The sequence below is a fragment of the Equus quagga genome, chromosome 4 (genome assembly GCF_021613505.1).
Source record: "Equus quagga isolate Etosha38 chromosome 4, UCLA_HA_Equagga_1.0, whole genome shotgun sequence".
NCBI classification, from domain to species: Eukaryota; Metazoa; Chordata; class Mammalia; order Perissodactyla; family Equidae; genus Equus; species Equus quagga.
In genome coordinates this window covers 38,471,562-38,493,274 of record NC_060270.1, presented here as the reverse complement: position 1 = coordinate 38,493,274, position 21,713 = coordinate 38,471,562, and the positions used below count along the sequence as shown (strand labels likewise).

The 21,713-nt window shown below is 38.2% G+C and overlaps 1 protein-coding gene across 2 annotated transcripts in view; it reads right to left on the bottom strand.

The window, feature by feature from the left end:
• MCCC1 (methylcrotonyl-CoA carboxylase subunit 1) overlaps positions 1 to 21,713 on the bottom strand; it is a 58,228-nt gene that overhangs the window by 20,147 nt on the left and 16,368 nt on the right. For both annotated transcript variants that reach the window (XM_046658926.1, XM_046658927.1), the window contains 6 exons: positions 19,468 to 19,589; positions 18,901 to 19,048; positions 18,692 to 18,813; positions 12,931 to 13,042; positions 11,581 to 11,662; positions 2,720 to 2,847 (listed from right to left, as the gene is read on the bottom strand). In XM_046658926.1, the coding sequence (XP_046514882.1) occupies positions 2,720 to 2,847; positions 11,581 to 11,662; positions 12,931 to 13,042; positions 18,692 to 18,813; positions 18,901 to 19,048; positions 19,468 to 19,589 (714 nt within the window). The remainder of the gene's footprint in view (positions 1 to 2,719; positions 2,848 to 11,580; positions 11,663 to 12,930; positions 13,043 to 18,691; positions 18,814 to 18,900; positions 19,049 to 19,467; positions 19,590 to 21,713) is intronic.

Below are 21,713 nucleotides of genomic sequence, written 5' to 3'. Positions count from 1 at the left end.
CAGAAACCACAGCAGTTAAGAATGAAAGGAAAATGGACTAAATTGAGTGCCTTTATGGCATAGAGTTTCAAACCGTAGACTCTGTAGCCATTTTACCTGGGTTAAAATTCTGTCTCTCTGCTCACTCTGTTCTGGGCATACTCATATTCTGGGTAAGTTTCTTACTTTTGATGCTTCAGAGAAAAGTGCCTGGCATACAGTAAGCACTATATAAGTGTTGATATTGTCAGTGCTGTGGAGGCGATTCTGATTCCTAGAGACCCTGTGTGCAGGACAGGTGAACACTGCCTGCTCTTTTTGCATCATCCTTTTACCTTCCGGCTATATCAGACAATGCTCTGCTACTATTCACAGGGTTTTCATAGCCAATTTCTTTGCAAGTGGGTGGCCAGGTCCTCCTTCCTAGTCTGTCTACTCTGGAATCTCCACTGAAACCTGTCCACCATGGGTAACCCTGCTGGTATTTGAAATAACTGGTGGCATAGCTTTCTGCATCTCAACAACATGCAGCCGCCACAGTATGACAACGGACAAACAGATGGTGTGGTTCCCTGAATGGGAGCCTGGGCCACAGTGGTGCAAGCGCCAAATCTTAACCACTAAATCACCAGGGCTGGCATGTAAGTGTTAGCTATTATCATTTCATTCTTATCTTTTATAATGAAATACTCTTCAATGTTTAATAAAGAATTCTGTTCTAATAAAAAAAAGGAAAAAGAATGACCATGAGTCCTCCTTCCAAAATGTGATCTTATTTCTGACTACATAGCCCCATTTCAACCCGGCTTATCTTTGCCTATCTATTTTCCTCTGCAGTTGGCTTCTATCTGAGCCCGGAAGAGACTAGCCCCAACTATACCTTTGGGTACTTGGAAATCTGTGCCATCTGAGTTCTCTTAAGGTTAGATATTGACTCTTTGGAACCTCTAGGCCTTTGACATTTTCACTAGCTTCCCCTGGACACTGCTAACCACAAGCATCTGCAGCCTGGATGCTCACACCATTCAGCGCACTCTCACTCTAGAAAGCGTGTGACTCCAGATGCAGGTCCTGGAGCTTGAACTCTTGACCCACCAAATGGCGAGATTCCCTGCTTTACCTCTGCTTGGAGTCTTGAACGCTACAAATGAGGTCCAGTGGTGTCCCTAAGCTTTAGAACCCCTCCCAAGACGATAAAGCCTCTTTCTCTTTCTAAAGAGCCTTCAAAGCTCTTACAAGTTCTTTTTCTTTCTTTATCTTTAAGATATGCTTTTTTGGTGAGGAAGATTGGCCCTGAGCTAACATCTGTTATCAATCTTCTTCTTCTTTTTTTCTTTTCTCCCCAAAGCCCTAATACATAGTTGTATATCCTAGTTGTAAGTCATTCTAGTTCTTTTGTCTGGGATGCCACCATAGCATGGTTTGATGAGCGGTGCTAGGTCCACGCCCAGGATCCGAACTGGCAAACCCCAGCTGCCGAAGCAGAGCACATGAACTTAACCACCTGGCCATAGGGCTGGCCCCCTACAATTTCTTAAGTTGCAGAAATAAATGTCTGCTGGTTTCCCTAATGTTCAAAGGTTTCTCTTTCCTTAATCCTTAGTAAACTTTTATCATTCGTGATTTCAAAATTCCGGACTCTGCTTTAGAAAAAAGATCCTCCTTTCCCTTGAATTCTGGAAATACAAAAGCACTCTTTTCAAAACTTTCTAAATCCACTACAGTTTTCCTGACACTTACTAACACTTACTAGCCTGAAGTGCCTGGTTTTCATTAGCTCTCAAGGCTACAGAGGCCCAGAAGAATCTTATGGCTCAATTAAAAGCACCAATCATTCCCAAGGAACCAGCAAAAGGAACATCATATTATTGTCCACATAGAAGTTCTGAAAAGACAAAATTATCAAGATAATCAAGACTTTAGCATCACAACATGGAAAAAACAATTTAGATTCAGGGTATATAAAAAGCTAAGAATCCTACAGAGATCAAGAATATTCATATTACTTAAAATTTTTTTCATATTAAAAAAGGCTATAAAAGATATTGTTTTCACTACAGAGAACAAAACAGACTAACTTATTATTATTCATATTTGAAGGAGTATGCTTTGTGGAACTCTGGTTTAGGCCAGTGCTTCTCGATCTATAACAAAGGAACAGTTGTAGACTTGGACTTCCGTAAAACGCAGTGGACGGGCCACAGCGATGTCAAAAATGCTTTAAAAATTTCTACACGTTTACTCTGAACGGCTACATTTACCCCACCACGGGTCAGCAACAGGGCGTCAGTCAGCACATGCACATGGACCACTCTGTGGTCTAGACCATTCCCCGAGCTCTTCATTCCCAACTCCTCCTCAGCTCATTTCATGTTGGGTAGCATCTGTCCTGCCTCTAAAACCTAACGATGGCCTAGCCTAGAATGATGTGGCCTCAGGCAGAGCACAAGGCTTCGGTGTTGAGACGATGTGGTCACAAGCAAGTCTCAGCGGCAGCAGCTCGCCTGCTGGCTGCCCCATGCCTAAGAGGAAATGACGGTAAGTGACAGATTAGGAGTCTGAGTCCATACAGTGACAATAACATCATAGCATCAAATGTAATGTCACCTTCAACCTTGCATTTCCTGTCCTCGTGACAATCACCAAGAATCGAACCCTCGTACAAAGTGATGCCTTCTTTTAGGAGGCCAGAAGGTAACATATCCTCAAGACTGATCTTTAACAGAAAAAATATTCCCACCCTAAGCTGCCACTCCACCAAGTCAGTTCCTGTGATCATCTCAGTAACAGGATGTTCCACTTGCAGCCTTGTATTCATCTCCATGAAGTAGAAATTGTGCTTTGAGTCCATAATAAATTCCACAGTTCCTAAAAGATAAAATACAACAGTCACGTTTCAATAACATATAATCAGTAGCAAATTAAAACCTTCCGAGATGTATTGCATCAAGTTTTACTGCTGCTTTCATCCAATGGGAAACATTTTGCATTCCATGAAGAAAATATCTCACAGTTTGCAGCAGCAAATGATTCTCCGTCAAAAACAGGGAGCCACGTGAAATCTGGTCATAGGAAAGTTTATTTGGGGTTTTGAGCAAATGGTAAGCCCAGGTTAGGAGTCAGTCTCAGCTGTTGTAGCAGCGAGAACATGGCTCATCCATGTGTTACTGCTTCAGTGCACCACGATCCCTAGGAACCTCACACTGTGACAGCCCGTCTCACTCTAACCCTGTGGCGAAAAATACAACAGTTTCTGCCTGACTGTGGGTTTTTGGAAGTTTCCTTTAAAAGTCCTTTTGCTGGTTATCCACTGAAAGATTGCTTAGCAACTAAAGCTTATGTTAATGTCTTATCTACTGGCATTCTATTAAGCACTACATTTCCCTCAGCAATTTTTTTTTGTGAGGGAGATTGGCCCTGAGCTAACATCTATGCCCATCTTCCTCTACTTTATATGTGGGATGCCACCACAGCATGGCTTGATGTGTGGTGTGTAGGCCTGCATCCAGGATCTGAACCGCAAACCCTGGGCCAATGAAGCAGAGCACGCAAACCCAACCATTATGCCACTGGGTCAGCCCCCCCTAGCTTTTTTAAGGCATAATTCCAGACAATAAAATATATTCATTTAAATTTTTTAATTTAAATTTTTTAATTAATTAATTTTTTTTTTGGAGGAAGATTAGCCCTGAGCCAACTACTACCAATCCTCCTCTTTTTGCTGAGGAAGACTGGCCCTGAGCTAACATCCATGCCCATCTTCCTCCACTTTAAATGTGGACGCCTACCACAGAATGGCTTTTGCCAAGCTGTGCCATGTCCACACCCGGGATCCGAACCAGTGAACCCCGAGCCACAGAGGAGCAGAATGTGCAAACTTAACCACTGTGCCACCAGGCCAGCCCTATATTCATTTTTAAAACACAGTTGTGTGTCACATAACTATGTTTTGGTCAACGATGGATTACACATACAATGGTGGTCCCATAAGATTAGTACCATATAGCCTAGGTATGTAGTAGGCTGTACCATCTAGGTCTGTGTAAGTTCACTCAATCATGTTCACACAACAATGAAATTGCCTAACAATGTATTTCTTAGAATGTATCTCTGTCGTTAAACCACACATAACTGTAGAGGTGTGCTGAGTTTCAGCAATTAAACCTAGTCATATAACCACCACCACAATGAAAATACAGAACATTTCCACCATCTAAAATGTTCCCTTATTCCCTTTGGCAGTCAGTGCCTTCCCCAGGCTCCTGGCTCCAGGCAATCACTGGTCTGCTTTCTGTCACAGTTTTTTTCTAGAATGTCATATAAATGAAATCATGTAGTATGTAGTCTTTTGTGTCTGAGTTTTTTTCACTTAGCCTAAAGTTAGTTCCATATACAGGCATACTTCGGAGATATTGTGAGTTTGGTTCCAGACCACTGCAATAAAGTGAATGTTGCAACAAAGCCACTCAAATGAATTTTTTTGTTTCCCAGTGCATATAAAAGTTACATCTACACTATACTGTAGTCTATTAAGAGTGTAACAGCATTATGTCTTTAAAAAAAGTACATGCCTTAATTAAAAAATACTTTATTGCTAAAAAATCCTAACCATCATCTGAGCCTTCAGTGAGTCATAATCTTTTTGCTGGTGGAAAGTCCTATAAAAAACCTCAATAACTATGAAGTGCAATAAAGTGAAGCATAATAAAATGGGGTATACCTGTGTAAGTGAGCAAAAGTGAGGCCATCTTGTTTTGCTAAATGGCCCCAGCCCCTCCTCGGTGTGACTACTCGCTGCTCTGCACGTACTCTAAAAAATTCACATGCTCTCCTAATTTATGGCCTTCTGCATACGTGTGTACTCCCTGATAGTTTGATAAATTAAAACTTTGCTCTATGAGTTTCTCTCGAGGAACAGGCTGACCACAGGTGGGAAACACACCTACAAGGCATCCATCACAGCTGACAGATGAATGGAACAATGTGATGCATGGAGCCTGTCACGCCTGGAGACCAACATCCCTGGACCCCCTCCTTACTGCCCATTTCCCCTATATAACTGCCTCAAGATTCTGTAATCCTTTGAGACATTAGCTACCCATCTTCCACTTCGCCAGCTAGTCTAATTAAACTTCCTTTCTGGATCTAACTTGTTGTGAATAATCGGCTCAGACTGGGGTGAGCAGAGTGAGCCCACTGCTCCGCATTAACTGTAAGTTAAAACTGGTTTCAAACTGTGGGTCACAACTCATTAGTGGATTGTAAAAATTTAATGAAGACTCACAGATTCTGGGCCAGCATGTAAGAAGCTTAGAAGCTGTCATTCTGTCCTGACAAGTAAAAAGCTAAATAAATTGAAAAATCCACAACTCTTCTTAGATCCATCAGAGATGTAAGGTCATAGGGCAAATCACTGCTCCCAGAAGGTTAGAGACAGAGAGATGGATACAGAGATTCACCACTTACTAGGGCAGAAACCTGTAAGCAGAAACCTCAAGTAGAGTAGGAAAACCTGGACTGCAACTGACAAATTGGTGGAGGCTCAGTGTGGACAACTTGGAGTTCAAAACTCCAGGGGGACGCAGTCATAGGGAACCCTCCACGCTTCTGTGAGTTTCACCTCCAGGAGCTCTACTGCAGGTCCTCACAGTGAACACTGGAGAAAAGTCCCCTTTAGGTTCCAGCAGCAGGAGGATAAAAGGAACCATTTCAACTACACTAGAGTTCTGTTCTTCTTAACAAGATCTGTCCTTAAGAGAAACTATTTTACCAGAGACTAAACTACTGGGGTTTTATCAGAGACTAATTAACTTAATTGGGGAAAGGGAAATACACAACTCCAGCCCCCTCTGGCCATCCTGTCCCACCTAAGTGGATAAATCAAAACCAAAACCAAACAAACTGAGAAGCATTAGTGAAGTTCACAGTTCAGGGTGCAAGCTCACCAAAAGATTCAGACCTAAGCATAGGACTATAGTATACTTCCCCTCCCCCAAAACTAACCACTGCATTATCAAAGACCTGTTTACCACAGTTCCTTTTACCCAGTACAGCATGTCTGGCTATCAAGAAAAAACTAGAAGGCAGACTCAAAAGCAAAACACATGGATGGAAGAGACTGAAAAAGAATCCGAATCAGACTCAGATATGACAGGAATGTTGGAATTATCAGACTAGGAACTTAAAAAGACTTTGATTAATATGCTAAGCACTTTAATGGTAAAAGTAGTCAACATGCAAGAACAGATGGATAATGTAAAGCAAACAGATGGAAATTCTAAGAAAGAATCAAAAAGAAATGCTAGAGATGAAAAACACTGTAACAGAAATGAAGAATGTCTTTGATGGGCTCATTAGTAGACTGATATGGCTAAGGAAAGAATCGCTGAGCTTGAGGATATGACAATAGGAACCTGCAAAACTAAAAGCAAAGAGAAAAAAGACTGAAAAAACCCAGAACAGAATAGCCAAGAACTGTGGGACTAGAAACGGTGTTACAAATACATGACAGGAATACTAGAAAAAGAAGAAAGAAAGGAACAGAAGCAAATATTTGAAGCAATAATGACTGATAATTTCCCCAAATTAATGCCAGTCACCAAACCACAGACCCAGGAAGCTCAGAGGACACTAAGCAGGATAACTGCCAGAAAAATCCCTCAGGCATCTCATTTTCAAAGTACAGAAAATCAAAAATAAAGAAAAAATACTGAAAGAAGCCAAAGGATAAAACCCATATTACCTATAAAGGACAAAAGGCAAGAGTTGTATCTGCCTTCTTCTCAGAAACCATGCAAACAAGAACAGTGGAATGAACTGAGCAAAAAAAATCAAACTAGAATTCTGTACCTTTGGGTGAAATTATCCTTCCAAAGAAAAGGAGAAATAAAGAGTGTCCCAGATAAACAAAAATTGAGAGATTTTGTTGGCAATAGACCTGCCTTGCAAGAAATGTTAAAAAAAGTTCTTTAGAGAGAAGGATAATGATAGAAGGTCAATACTCCAAGAAGACATAACATCTTTAATGTGCATGCAACTAATCACAGAATGTCAAACTACATGGGTTAAAAATTGAGAGATGCAAGGATAAACAGATGAATCCACTAATAAGGTTGGAGACTTTAACACCCTCTATCAGAAACAGACAAATCCAGCAGGCAGAAAATTAGTAAGAACATAATTGAACTCAATAGCACCATTAATAAACTGAATATAATCGACATCTATGAACTACTTCATCAAACAGCTGCAGATTACATATTCTGAAGCTCACATGGAACATTCACCAAGACAGACCACATTCAGGGTGATAAAATACATCATAAAAAATTTAAAAGACTAGATATCATACAATTTCTGCTCTCAGACCACAATTAAACTAAAAATCAACAAATTGAACAATAAATCAATAATAGAAAGACAGCTGGGAAAAAACCTCAAAATACTTGTAGATTCAACACACTACTAAATAATACAAGGGTCACAGAAGAAATTGCAAGAGAATTTAAAAAAATATTTTAAACTGAATGAAAATAGAAACACAACTTATCAAAATTTGTGGGATGCATTGAAAGCAGTGCTTAGAGGAAAATTCAGAGCATTGAATCCACATATTTGAAGAGACGAAAGATCTAAAATTAACCTAAGCTTCCATTTTAGGAAACTAGAAAAACAAGATCAAATTAATTCCAAAGTAAGCATAAGAAAACAATAGAGTAGAAATCCATGAAATTGAAAACAGGAAATCAATAGAGAAAATCAATAAAACCAAAATTCGGGGCCGTGGCACAGCAGTTAAGTTCGCACATTCTCCTTTGGCGGCCCAGGGTTCACTGGTTTGGATCCTGGGTCTGCCCCTATGCATCGCTTGTTAACCCATGCTGTGGCAGGCATCCCGTATATAAAGTAGAGGAAGATGGGCATGGATGCTAGCTCAGGGTCAATCTTCCTCAGCAAAAAGAGGACGATTGACAGCAGATGTTAGTTCAGGGCTAATCTTCCTCAAAAAAAAAACCAAAAATGAAAACCCAAAAGTCAGTTCTTTGAAAAGGTCAATAAAATTGATAAGCCTCTAGCCAGACTGTTTAAGAAAATAAAAGAGAGAGAAGACACAAATTACTAAGAGTAGAATTGAAAGAAAGGACATCACTATAGATCTTATGGACATTAAAAGGACAATAAAGGAATATTATGAACAACTCAATGCCCACAAATTTGATAGCCTAGATAAAATGGACCAATTCTTTGAAAGACACAATCTGCCAAAACTGAGACAAGAAGAAACAGACAATCTGAATAGGTCTATATCTATTTACAAAATTGAATTAATCGTTAATAACCTCCAAAACAGAAAGCAGCACGCACAGATTGGTTCACTGGTGCATTCCACCAAACATTGAAGGTAGAATTTATACCAATTCTCTACAATCTCTTCCAGAAGAGAGAAGACAGAATACTTCCTAACTCATTCTATGAGGCTAGCGTTACCTTAATATCAAAAGCAAAGACATTACAAGAAAGAAAACTACAGACCAATAAGTCTTATGAACATAGATGCAATAATCTTCAATGAAATTTTAGCAAATCGAATCCAACAATGTATAAAAAGAATTATATATCATGACCAAGTGGGATTTATCTCAGGTATGCAAGGCTGATTCAACATTTGAAAATCAGTTAATGTAATCCACCACATCAACAAGCTAAAAGGAATCATGTGGTCATATCAATAAAGGAAGAAAAAGCATTTGATGACATCCAATACCCAATTATAATAAAAACTCTCAACAAACTAGGAATAGAGGGCAACTTCCTCAACTTGATAAAGAAGATTTACAAAAACCTACAGCTAAACATCATACTTAATGGTGAGAAACTAGCTTTCACACTAAGACTAGAAACAAGGCAAGGATGCCCACTCTCACCACTCTTTTTCAACATTGTACTAGAAATCACAGCTAATGCAATAAGACAAGAAAAGGAAATAAAAGGTATAGTTTGAGAAGGAAGATATAAAAGTGTTCACAGATGACTTGATCATCTATGCAGAAATTCCAAAAGAATTGACAAACTCATGGAACTAAGAAGTGATCATATCAAGGTCGCAGGATACAAGGTTAATATACAAGAGTCAATTGGTTTCTGTACCAATGATGAATAGGTAGAATTTGAAATTAAAAACAATATCATTTACATTAGCACTCCCCCAAATGAAACAGATCTAAATCTAACAAAATACATATAAGATCTATATGAGGAAACTACAAAACTCTCTGATGAAAGAAGTCAAAGAACTACATAAATGGAAAGATATTCCATGTTCATGGATAAGAAGACTCAACATTGTCAAGATGTCAGTTATTCCCAACCTGTTCTATAGATTCAATACAATCTCAATCAAAATACCAGCAAGTTATTTTGTTGATATCACAAACTGTACAGAGAGGCAAAAGATCCAGAATAGCCAACTCAATATTGAAGGAGAATAACAAAGCTGAAGGACTGATACCACCCGACTTCAAGACTTATTCTAAAGCTACAGTAATCAAAACAGTGAAGTACTTGTGAAAGAAGAGACATATAGATCAATGGAAAAGAGTAGAGAGCCCAGAAATAGACCTACATAAATATAGTCAACTGATCTTTGACAAAGGAGCAAAGGCAACACAATGGAGCAAAAATAGTCTTTTCAATAAACGGTGCTGGAACAACTGGACATCTACGTGAAAAAAAATGAATCTAGACACACACCTTACACCCTTCACAAAAATTAACTCAAAATGGATCATAGACATAAATGTAAAACGCAAAACAATAAAACTCCTAGAAGATAGGAGAAAATCTAGATAATCTTGGGTGCGGTGATGTCTTTTCAGGTACAACTGCAAAGGCATGATCCATGAAAGAAATAATTGAGGGGCTGGCCCCGTGGCCGAGTGGTTAAGTTCACGCGCTCCGCTGCAGGCAGCCCAGTGTTTCGTTGGTTCGAATCCTGGGCGCGGACATGGCACTGCTCATCAGACCACGCTGAGGCAGCGTCCCACATGCGACAACTAGAAGAACCCACAACGAAGAATATACAACTATGTACCAGGGGGCTTTGGGGAGAAAAAGGAAATAATAAAATCTTTAAAAAAAAAAAAAAGAAATAATTGATAAGAAGGACTTCATTAAAATTAAAAACTGCTCTGCAAAGACAATGCCAAGAGAATGAGAAGACAAGCCACAAACTGGGAGCAAATATTAGCAAAAGCCACATTTGATAAAGGAGTGTTATCCAAAATATATGAGAACTCTTAAAACAACAAGAAAACAAATAACCCAGTTTAAAAATCGGCAAAATATCTGAACAGACACCTCACCAAAGAAGATATAGAGATGGCAAGTAAGCATATGTGAAAATGCTCCAGATCTTATGTTATCAGGGAAATGCAAATTAAAACAACAAAGAGATACCACTACGTACCTATTAGAATAGCCAAAATCTGGAACAGTGACAACACCAAATGCTGGTGATGATGTGGAGCAAGAGGAACTCTCATACAGCCACTTTGGAAGACAGTTTGGCAGCTGCTTACAAAGCTAAACATACTCTTACCATATGATTTAATAATCATGCTTTTTGGTGTTTACCCAAATGAACTGAAACTATGTCCAAACAAAACCCTGCACACAGACGTTCACAGCAGCTTTACTTATAACTGCCACTCTTGGAAGCAATCAAGATGTCCTTTGGTAGGTGAAAGGATAAATAAACTGTGTTACACCCGGACAATGAAATATTATTCTGCACTAAACAGAAATGAGCTATTGAGCCAAAAAGACATGGAGGAAACAAATGCATATTACTAAGTGAAAGAAGGCAATCATAAAAGGCTGCATACTGTATGATTCCAAGTATACAACAATCCGGAAAAGGCAAAACTCTGGAGGCGATAACAAGATTAGTGGCTGTCAGGGGCTGGAGGCAGGGAGGGATGAGGAGCAGGGCACAGAGGATATTTAGGGCAGTGAAAGTATTCTGTATGATACTACAAAGGTGGATACGTGTCATTATATATTTGTCCAAACTCACAGAACGCACAACATCAGGAGTGAACCCTAATGTAAACTGTGGACTCTGGATCTTAAAGATGTGTCAGTATATGCTCATCGATTGTAACAAATGTGCCACTCTGCTGTGGGATGTTGATAGTGGGGGAGGCTGTGTGTGTGGGTCAGGGGGTATGGGAACTTTCTGTCCTTTCTGCTCACTTTCACTGTGAACTTAAAACTGCTCAAAAAAATTAAAGTTGATTAATTTAAAAAAATGCAAAAAAGTCATTTTTGTGATTTTATTTTAAAATAGGATAGAAAATATCAAATAGCTTTACACATAGAGTAAATAGTGTTTAGTGAAATTTTTTTGTCAAATACACATGCATATGAACACAAACATTTATGTGTATCTACTGGATCTCAATGTAAAATGTATTTCTTAATGTGGATCTGGTCAAAAGTATTTGAAAGCCAACGATTTAAAAGCTATATGTTTCTTTTGCCTTCTGAAACATAAATAAATGATTATTTCTTCTCCCCTATAAGACGCACATCTTAACATACCTGCTCCAACATAGTTTACAGCTTTAGCAGCTCTGACTGCAGCTTCTCCAAGCTTTTTTCTTACTTCAGGTCTAATACCAGGCTATGAAAAAATATTTCAAATAAATTTCCATTAGTACTTTGCCCTACTAGAAGTTTCCATTAAGATCCAACATTACATTTCTATGTATCAAATATCGCGTTAAAGAGATAACAAAGATAAAAAGCTAATGTTACACATTTCATCAAGAAATACTGTCTATACCACAGTTCAACCGTTCCTATACCAAAGTTTAACGGTCCTGTTAGTAATTTCTATAAATTACGATAGTACTCAGCATAATGACATCTTTGTCCTTTGTACCTACATAACAACTTTCATGACTTTATGTCCACTTAAAATTACACGTATCAATATGAAAACTTCGAATGATCCCTATTTTGTTTCAAGATGATAAAGCAATCTGGGTATGTGCCCAATAATTATCCTGAAATTAATGATAAACCTTGAGATTCTAAGTTAATAAAAATGGTTCATAAACAAAAATGTTTATCAGTAAGTAGGCAAAACTTTTAACATTTTAAAACAGTACACTACAGATATATATTTAAGCAATCACTGCCTGAAAATAAGACTTAACTGAAATTATTATTGACATTTACTTCAAAGGGCACAAGATACTCTGTGACAGAAATTAAATTTTGAATACAGTACGAGAATAACAAATGAATTAACTAGAAACCTCTGATGTTGTAGAAATACATATTGAAAAAAACACGTATATAACCTTGGACAAGAAAGAAGCCTGTGGCAGCAGCAGGTTGTAAAGAAATGTAAATCCAAACAGGTAATCCTAGGAGTAGGTCTTGACCCAGATAACAACCTAAACCAAACAAGACGTAGGCTCGAAGAGATGTAGACAGTTAATTCATAACCTCTAAGGCAGGAAGATGACTCATCTATCTTAGGAACACTTGAAACAGCAGTTAAAACAAGAGTCTCCTTCATAAAAGATCATTCCAGATCATTCCATTCCCCAAACATTCTAGTTAACTACAACTTAAAATCTGCATGGAAACACTATACAGCTGCTCACTTTAAGTTGGATACTTGGATCAGAGTAGATTTTCCCAGATACCATCCAGAAGGACCATGGCCCTGCTGTGTCTTCTGTATGGCAGCCCCAGAATATCACTCCCGTCCTCATTCCCAACACTGAGCGGGGCCTCATCATGACACTACCACTGGGACCACGTTTGTTCAGCAGGACTTTGGGGGTGACCACAGCTTCAGAGATTTCTGATGTGAAAGTCAGAGTGACTGAGGTTTACACTATAGAGAAGCTTCAAATTTCTTTACAAGGACCTTACCCCTGGGGCCTCCTCAATGATCTTCTGATGTCTCCTCTGGACGCTACAGTCTCTTTCAAACAAGTGCACAGCATTGCCATGGTGGTCGCCAAACACCTGGACTTCCACATGCCTATTTTAAAACCCAGCGAAAACGTTTCCATTTGTAGGATGAACAGTCAAGAAAAAACATTTGTATCAATGAAATGACTGGGAAATAAGAAGAGTAAAAACATAGGAGACCACATTTATGACCTCAGAGTAGGGGCAAGTCACACGTACAAACTGTCAAGGAAAAGACTGATAAATCTGACTACGTCAAAATTACAAATTATATTCATATTTCATGTATCCTTAAAAAGCCAATGAAAACTTTTTTTTATGACCAGAGGATTTTGAAAAATCAACTCTTACAGTCAGATTTTATAAACTAAGGCAGACTGGAAATTACTCATCCACAACAAAGTTAAGAAATGATATAGATCATTAGTTTTTAAAGAATATATTAATGTTAAATCATGAAAAATAAAAAAGGCACTTAATGTTGAGGATATAATAGTAAAATTTTGAGAAATCATATTAATAGTGAATGCACATAACACTTATGAAAATAAGGGTTCCACAGACCATTTGGTGAACACAAAGCATTCTTCTCAGTAGGTTTATTGTGATATGTTTACCTCAAGTATTCACCACCATAATATAAAAACGACTGGTCAGCACATGTTTTTTCTGATGATTTTTTAAAATAAAAACTGTCAAACATAGAAGACACAAAAACAAAACAGGAAGTCTTGTAAATGTGCTGTTTCAGCACAACGGCTCATTTCTTCACCTCATGAAGTACTTCATTAAACCACTTGAAAGAACTTATTTTCTCGATATACCACTCCCACTGAATGTCCCATTTTTAAATTTTCCAACCTGTCCAACACTTTCTCTTGACAAAATAATAGGAGCTGATTTCTTCCTTTTGGATTTGTCTTCTCGATCTTTCCTCCTCTTTTTATTTATCCTTAAGCTATCATCACCAAAAACAGTTTTGCTGTTATTATTTTGAACAAACTGTCAGCTGTGAGATCACATAAGAATAAGAAAAATAAGAGATTTTATTTTACCTTCATTTATTCCTTCTCTAACGCTCTTCTTTTCTTCATGGAGATTCAAGGTTCCAATCTGTGTAATTTTCCTCCTCTCTGAAGAACGTCTGTTAGCAGATTTTGCAAGGCAAGTCTACCGGTGACAAATTCCCTTAATTTTCATTTGTCTGAAGAAGTCTTTATTGCTCCTTCATGTTTTAAGAATAATTTCATTGGATACAGAATTCTAGATTGGTGGGGTTTTTTTCTTTCAACACTATAAATATTTCACTCCACTCTATTTTTGCTTATCTGATCTATTTCTTATCCTTGTTCCTCTGTTGGCAGTGTTTTTCCTCTGTGGGTTTTTTCAAGATTTTCTATTTGTCTTTGGTTTCCTACAGTTTGAATATGATTCAAAACATTTTTTTGTATTTATCCTGCTTGGTGTCTTCTGAGCTTCTTGGTTCTATGGTTTGGTGTTTGTCACTGATTTTGGAAAACTTTTGGCATTATTACTTGAAATATTTCTCCTGCTCCTTTCTCTTTTTCTTCTCTTTGTAGTATTCAAATACACATACATTACACCTTTTAAAATTGTCCCACACTTCTTGGATACTCTGTTCTGTTTGCTTTCATTCTTACCGCATTTCAATTTGGGAAGTTTCCATTGACATATGTTCCAGGTCACTGACTCTTTCCTCAGCTGTGTCCAGTCTCCTGATGAGTCCATCAAATGCATTCTTCATTTTTGTTACAATGTTTTTCATTCCTAGCATTGTCTTTTGGTGTTTTTCAGTTTCCATATCTCCCCTTAGTTACCCTTCTCTTCTTGCATGTTGTCTGCTTGCTCCATTACAGCCCTTAACATATTAATCAATTACTTTAAATTCTATATTTGATAATTCCAAAATTTGTGCCACAGCTCAGTCTGCTCCTGATGCTTGCTTTTTCTCTTCAGACTGTGCTTTTTCTTGACTTTTAGCAGGCTTGTAATTTTTTTTGTTAAAAGCTGGTCATGATGTATCACATAACAGGAGCTGAGGGAAACAGACCTTCACTGTAGGTTTTATGTTAACCTGGCTAGGAGGCGGGCTCCGTTTGATGTCTGCAGTAGCTGAGGTGCCAGAGGCTTCGGTTTCCTCTGGCATCCTTGTTTTGTTTTTTCTCCTGTTGTCTCTGGGTTTCCCCAAGAACTCCTTCTTAAATAGAGTCTGTGTCTTGCAGCTCTTTCAGTTGTAACCCACTGTTATTATACTAGCGCCCTGCTGACATGGTAGTATGGTGTGGGGGAGGGAAAGCATCCTATAATCTTACAATTAAATCTCAGTGTTTTAGTAGGCCTGTGGCCCTGTGTGCTTCAGAAGTGTTTCCTAGCTTTGTTTCTTCCCTTAGGTGAAATAGGAAGGCTACAGGGGGTTAGAGTTGGCCAGCTGCCCCTCTCCAAAGACAGAAAAGGCTCTGGCAAAGTTTCCCTAGAAGTGCTGGCATTTGTTAGGGAGAATAGACTGCTCCAGGCCTATTTCAAAACGGTTACTTTCCTCCTTCTCCTGTGCAAATATGTGAGGGAATTTTTCTCAGATTTTCTCTGTGAGGACCTGGTGGTGTTCTTGGAGGGAAAAATCCATGAGAATTTGGAGTTCCCCCCAAGAGTGGGCCCTAAGGAGTTTCTCATTATCAAGCTAGTCCATACTCAGCTTCCAGTAATTTGTCAAAATTCTCATTTAAGTGTTCCTATCAGCTTATGACTCCAGCAGTTTCTGCTCCACGTAAGCTCATCTTGGCTGTGGTTCACTATATTCATACGTCTGTCCAGATTTCAGGGTGGTGGTTTGCCCTATGGCCTCAATTCTCTAATGGGTTTAAAGTTCATTGACTTTCATTTTGTTCAGATTTTTACTTGCTTTTTGGATGTGAGTGACATCTCCCAAGCTCTTTATATGCTGGAGCTGAATTGTTTGTTTTTCAAATTCCAAATGTAAAATTTTATCACTTCCACTGACTCTCCCTTATCTTTTAGCTGCTCCAGGCACAGAGACATTACAGCAGGAACTCTGGGTTATGAAAGGAACATGTTGGGGCCACACCAGGAGCATAAAATGGCTCTTTTCTGAGTTCTTAGAAGCTGGAAACACTTTTCCTTTGGCTGCTTACAAGGGAAGCTCATTGAGGATCTGTGCTCTGTTATGATTTCCATAGTCCTCAAATTGCTCTTGTTATTTTCCTTTTTCTGATTGATCCTTTTCCGGGCTGCTGTATCTAACTTAGAGATTCTAGAGCACAGTGCCCGAGAACCAGGAGGTGCATCAAATTCCAGCTGCTCTAATTCAGCCACTGCTGGGGTCTGGCTGGGCAGAGAGACAGATGCAGCTGGATTCTATCGGGAATGCCTTGGTATCTTCTAAGAGTTCTAAAGTTTTTATTTCAGTTTAATTTTTAATCCATCTAGAATATATACTGAATATGAAGTGAAGAAGGAATCTAATTTCTTTTTTTATCCTCCAAAATAGTACACTTTGAAGATTCTTTTCTATCCCAACCTTTCAGATAAGCTCAACAGCTCTGACCGGATTTATAAAACATCTTGACACCTACTTCTGTCAGTTATTAGCATCACCTTGACAATCTTCTGGCATTCTATTAACTCAACAGGTAATTATTTAGTAGGATATAAAACAGTATGATTATAATGACATTAAAATATTATTACTAGAAAATACGGAATAGAAATGCTAATATTTATATTAGGAGAATGAGATGATGAGTGACTTTCTTTCCCATCTCCCGTATTTTCCAAGTTTGTAATGTATTTATATTACTTCTGTATTTCAGAAAATATTATTGATGCCTAACATGTAGAAAGTAATTTACCAGGTAATATAGAGGGGAAAATAAAAAGAAATACACTATCAAGTCCTTGATTCCTAGGAGCTTCCCAGCTATTGGGGGGATAAATTACAATGTGAGGGAATATATAGCTAACATTTCACAAGTAAAGAATTTACATCATCAAAAAACGTTGCAGGCATTGAGTTACAGCCACTGAAATAGCTAGCTAAGGTCTCCACAACAATTCTAACTCAAGGGTATGCCAATTTGGACAGTCAGCCTATTCTTTTTTGAAAGATATCGTGGAAAGGAGCCCTCAATTTACCTTAGAACTCCCTCCATTTTTGCCTTACTTCCCATTAATAGGTGGCATATGCTGAGCTCTCCTAATCAACTGGCCTACTTTGAGACTGACTTTTTTTTACTATCAAACTCAAAACGAATTTAATTTACTGGCCATGCTCAGGGACACTTCTGAGTTTTGTAAGGCTGCAACACATACAATTTGGGGGCCTTCATTAAGAAGAAGAATACGACATTAGGTTCAAGATATTAGAAGAGGCTCATGCAAGGAAATGGCCTGAAGCTTTAGTCCATTACCTCAAGGTAAATCCCTCTCTGGTCATGGTTCCCAAGTGAATTATTCTTTATAAAGTCACATGACTTACAGGTCATATTTATATAATTACCACAAAATCTATGGAACAAGAAGCTTTTATAATCAGTATCTTATTCTAAGCAATACACATGAAAATAAAATTCCAGAAAAGAAGAAAATCAGAAATTCACATGGCATTTGCTATCATGATACTAGACAAGCAGTTTAGTGCAACAGCTTAGAGTGTAAATTCCGGAGTCAAACTGCCTGGGTTCAGATCCCAGCGTCACCACCTCCCAGCTGGGAGACCTCAGGCAAGTCATATGACCACGCAGTTGCTCAGTGCCCTCACCTGCAAAATGAGAATAGGGCCTACCCAATGGGACTGTCGTAGGAATTAGATTAGAATTACGACAGCAAGATTACTTAGTATACGTAAAATACTTAGACCCTGGCACATGGTAAGTGCAATGCAAGGGTGACCTGTTGGTAGTATTATTTGTTAATATATCACTTACAATCACAATTCAATTTGGGTAACTATTTCCACTTTCTGAGCATCTCAACCGATACTATAGTGACCTGCAAGACAAGGCTTAATTTCTTACAAGAATTTTTTATTTTAAAAAGACTAAATTCCATCAACAGGAAATGGATCGAGTGAATTAATGGTACATCAATTTCATGGAACCATTAAGCCCAATAAAAAGAATGAGGTAGATCTATATTTACTGACATGGAAACACGTCTATGATATAATATTAGCATATAATATTATCTAAGATTCTATTCACTGTTCTTCCGTATGTATTTTGCATTCTGTGTTTCTATTCACACAGACAATGCCTGGAGGAATGTACACCACACTGTAGTAAGCAGTCACATCAGGGAGTGGGATTGGGGAACTGAATGTACTCATGTACTATTAGAACTTTATATTCTATAAAATGTGTGTGCATTTCTTTTATAATTTAATTTTAAAAATCTGAGTCAGGGGCTGGCCCCGTGGCCGAGTGGTTAAGTTCGTGTGCTCCGCTTCAGTGGCCCAGGGTTTCGCTGATTTGGATCCTGGGCACAGACCTAGCACTGCTCATCAGGCCATGCTGAGGTGGCGGTCCCACATGCTACAACTAGAGGGACCTACAACTAGAATAAAGCAGGTACTGTGGGGGGCTTTTGGAAGAGTAAGAAAAAAAAAAAGATTGGTACCAGATATTAGCTCAGGTGCCAATCTTTAAAAAAGAAAAATCTGAGTCAGAAAAAGAGCTGGACCCACCTTGGTGTGTCCACAAACTTCTCAATCAGCATAGCATCATCATTGAAAGACTTTTTAGCTTCTCTTCGTGCTGATTCTAACTGCTCTTGAAATTCTTTTTCAGATCTAACGATCCTCATACCCTAAGATGGAAAGACAGTCAGGACTACAACATAACAAAACAAGGAAGACTAGTCTGAAACGGAAAACACAAGCACACACAATCTTACTTTTCCTCCCCCACCACGCACGGCTTTAATCATGACAGGATAACCGATTCTCCCAGCATGCTCCTTCAGGCACTGGTCCGACTGGTCCTCGCCATGATACCCTTCCACGACAGGCACTCCAGCAGCAGCCATTATGGATTTGGATGTGCTTTAGAATAAAACACACAAGATGCCCCAATTCTATAAATTATTTCATACAAGGGAAGACACAAAAACCGCCCAGTCTATAAAATACAATGGAACTTTTAAAATAAAACATCCCATAAGCAAAGAAAGGACTACAGTCTGAGACAAAGATTAATGCATATACTAAAATATCTATTAGTTTTCCTCAATCCAGTTTTTCATGTGATAGCTCATCCTACCCTGTTTTTAATCCTAAAAAACGAATTAACATATTGATCAGAAACACTAATTAGTTAAATATTTTCTGTAACTCACTGGATTGGCAGATAAATAACTTATGCCTACAACAACAAAAGGGTATAATTAACATGTTTATTATAGGTAAGACTAACCATTTCAATGGACCTTCCTATGGTTGTATTTAAAAGTATAAACTCATACCTCTTTATACCCATGTCTCTAATTGCAGATGAAGGAGGACCTATAAAAATAATTCCTTCTTGCTTACATAGTTCAGCAAATTCCACGTTTTCTGAAAGAAAGCCATATCCTGGATGGATAGCCTGGAAGTGAGAAATGAAAAGACAAACTTACTAGCGTCCCGTTGGCAGACTGTGATGCAGCTGACGTCGTCTTCCTCTGGGGAGGCCTCTCCCTACACTGGTGACAGGTACACTAAGGTCTCTAACAAAATCTTTTCAGAGATGTCTGAAACATTCATACTAAAGTTCTAAAGCCTTCTCTGAACCAGAAAAGTCTTTTCTTTATTAAATTGTATTAATTTCTTTTTATTGTGGTAATATGTACATAACATAAAATTTACCATTTTAACGACTTTTAATTGTACATTTTAGTGGCATTAAGTACATTCACAATGTTGTGCAACCATTACACCATCCATCTCCAGAACGTTTTCATCATCCCAAATAGAAACTCCATATCCATTAAACATTGATTTTCCCTTCTCTGATAACCTCTATTTTACTTTCTGTCTCTACAGAATTTGCCCATTCTAAGTACCTGATATGAGTGGAAATGTACAATATTTGTCCTTTTATGTCTGACTTATTTCATTTAGCATGTTTTCAAGGTTAAGCCACGTTATACCATGTACCAGAATTTCATTTCTTTTTATGGCTGAATAATATTTCACTGTATGTATATTCCACATTTTGTTTATCCATTCATCTGTTGATTGACATGTGGACTGTTTCCACTCTTTGGCTATTGTGAATACTGCTGCTATGAACACTGATATACAAGTTTCTGTTGAGGCCCCGCTTTAAATTCATTTAGGTATAAATCTAAAACTTGAATTGTTGGATCATACGGTACAGAAGAATCTGCATTTTAATTGAAAATAATACTGCTATTAGGGTAGGATGTCAAGGAATATTTACAAGTAGGAGTAAAGGACTTCAGAATGATAAGGGGGCTCTGTTTACTTTGTCTCCATACACAGCTGGCCTAAAATTGAAACCATGGTACCCAAAAGCTGAAAAGAGCTACGAATATATCTTATATATATCTTCAGGTCATATATATCTTCATATATCTTCAGGTCACTATCTGCCAACGTTAGCTTTCCAGAAAAAAGCTAAGAATCAAACAAAAAGTCATATAGTAAAGTTTATATATACTTTAATGAAAGAGGCCCCCCCACACAGACTTTAACCTAGTCACCTGCAATTTACTTAGAGTTCTAAGAAATTTATAGGGCCAAGTGGTTAAGTTCATGCGGTCTGCTTTGGCAACCCAGGGCTTTGCCGGTTTGGATTCTGGCTGCGGACCTAGTACTGCTCATCAAGCCATATTGAGGCGGCATCCCATATAGCAGAACCAGAAGGACCTACAACTAGAACATACAACTACGTACTGGGGGGCTCTGGGGAGAGGAAGAAAAAAAAGAAGATTGGCAACAGATGTTAGCTCGGGTGCCAATCTTTAAAAAAATACAAAAAACAAATTTATATACCTGACTTTCTAGCCCCCAGAAGAAGGAAATCAGTAACTGAAGGACAGCAAGATTTCTAAGAGCAAATATATTAACAGCAGAAAGGAAGGAAAGAGAGAAAAGCAAAAGAATAGGCTTAGATGATTCAATGAGGGATGAAGGAGCTCCCTCTCCAACTTCAATAGCTCCAAGAGCATTTTTGTTCTTCTAAAATGATAATTAGGTGTGTACAAGAATCATAACCAAGAGAACGTGAAAAGAAAAAAACACAGCCAACCCTATTTCAAAACAGTTACATTAAAAGCGTAAGCTTCAGATGTTTGGGAAACTGATATGAATAGAAAATCTGACATCTTAGTGACAGCAGACAACAAAATGCCAGATACTGAACAAAATGCTAGATAATCACATTTTGATGTCAGTCTAGAGTTTTGTTTCTTTCAAACCAAAGTTCAACTTTAGGCATTTTATATGAAACGTCAAATATTATTTATGCTAGGCAAAGAGAAACAGGTCTACATTCCAGCCCTGCCTGGTTTTTAAACATTTTTTTTTGAGGTATGATGTACAATACATCACATTCACCCACTTATAGTTTGATGGATTTAGTAAATTTATACAACTGTACAACTATTACTATAGTCCAGGTTTAGAATACCTCGGTCACTCAAAAAAGTTCTTAGGTGCCCACGTGCATAACTGATTAATCCTTGCTCCCAGAACCAGTCAACAA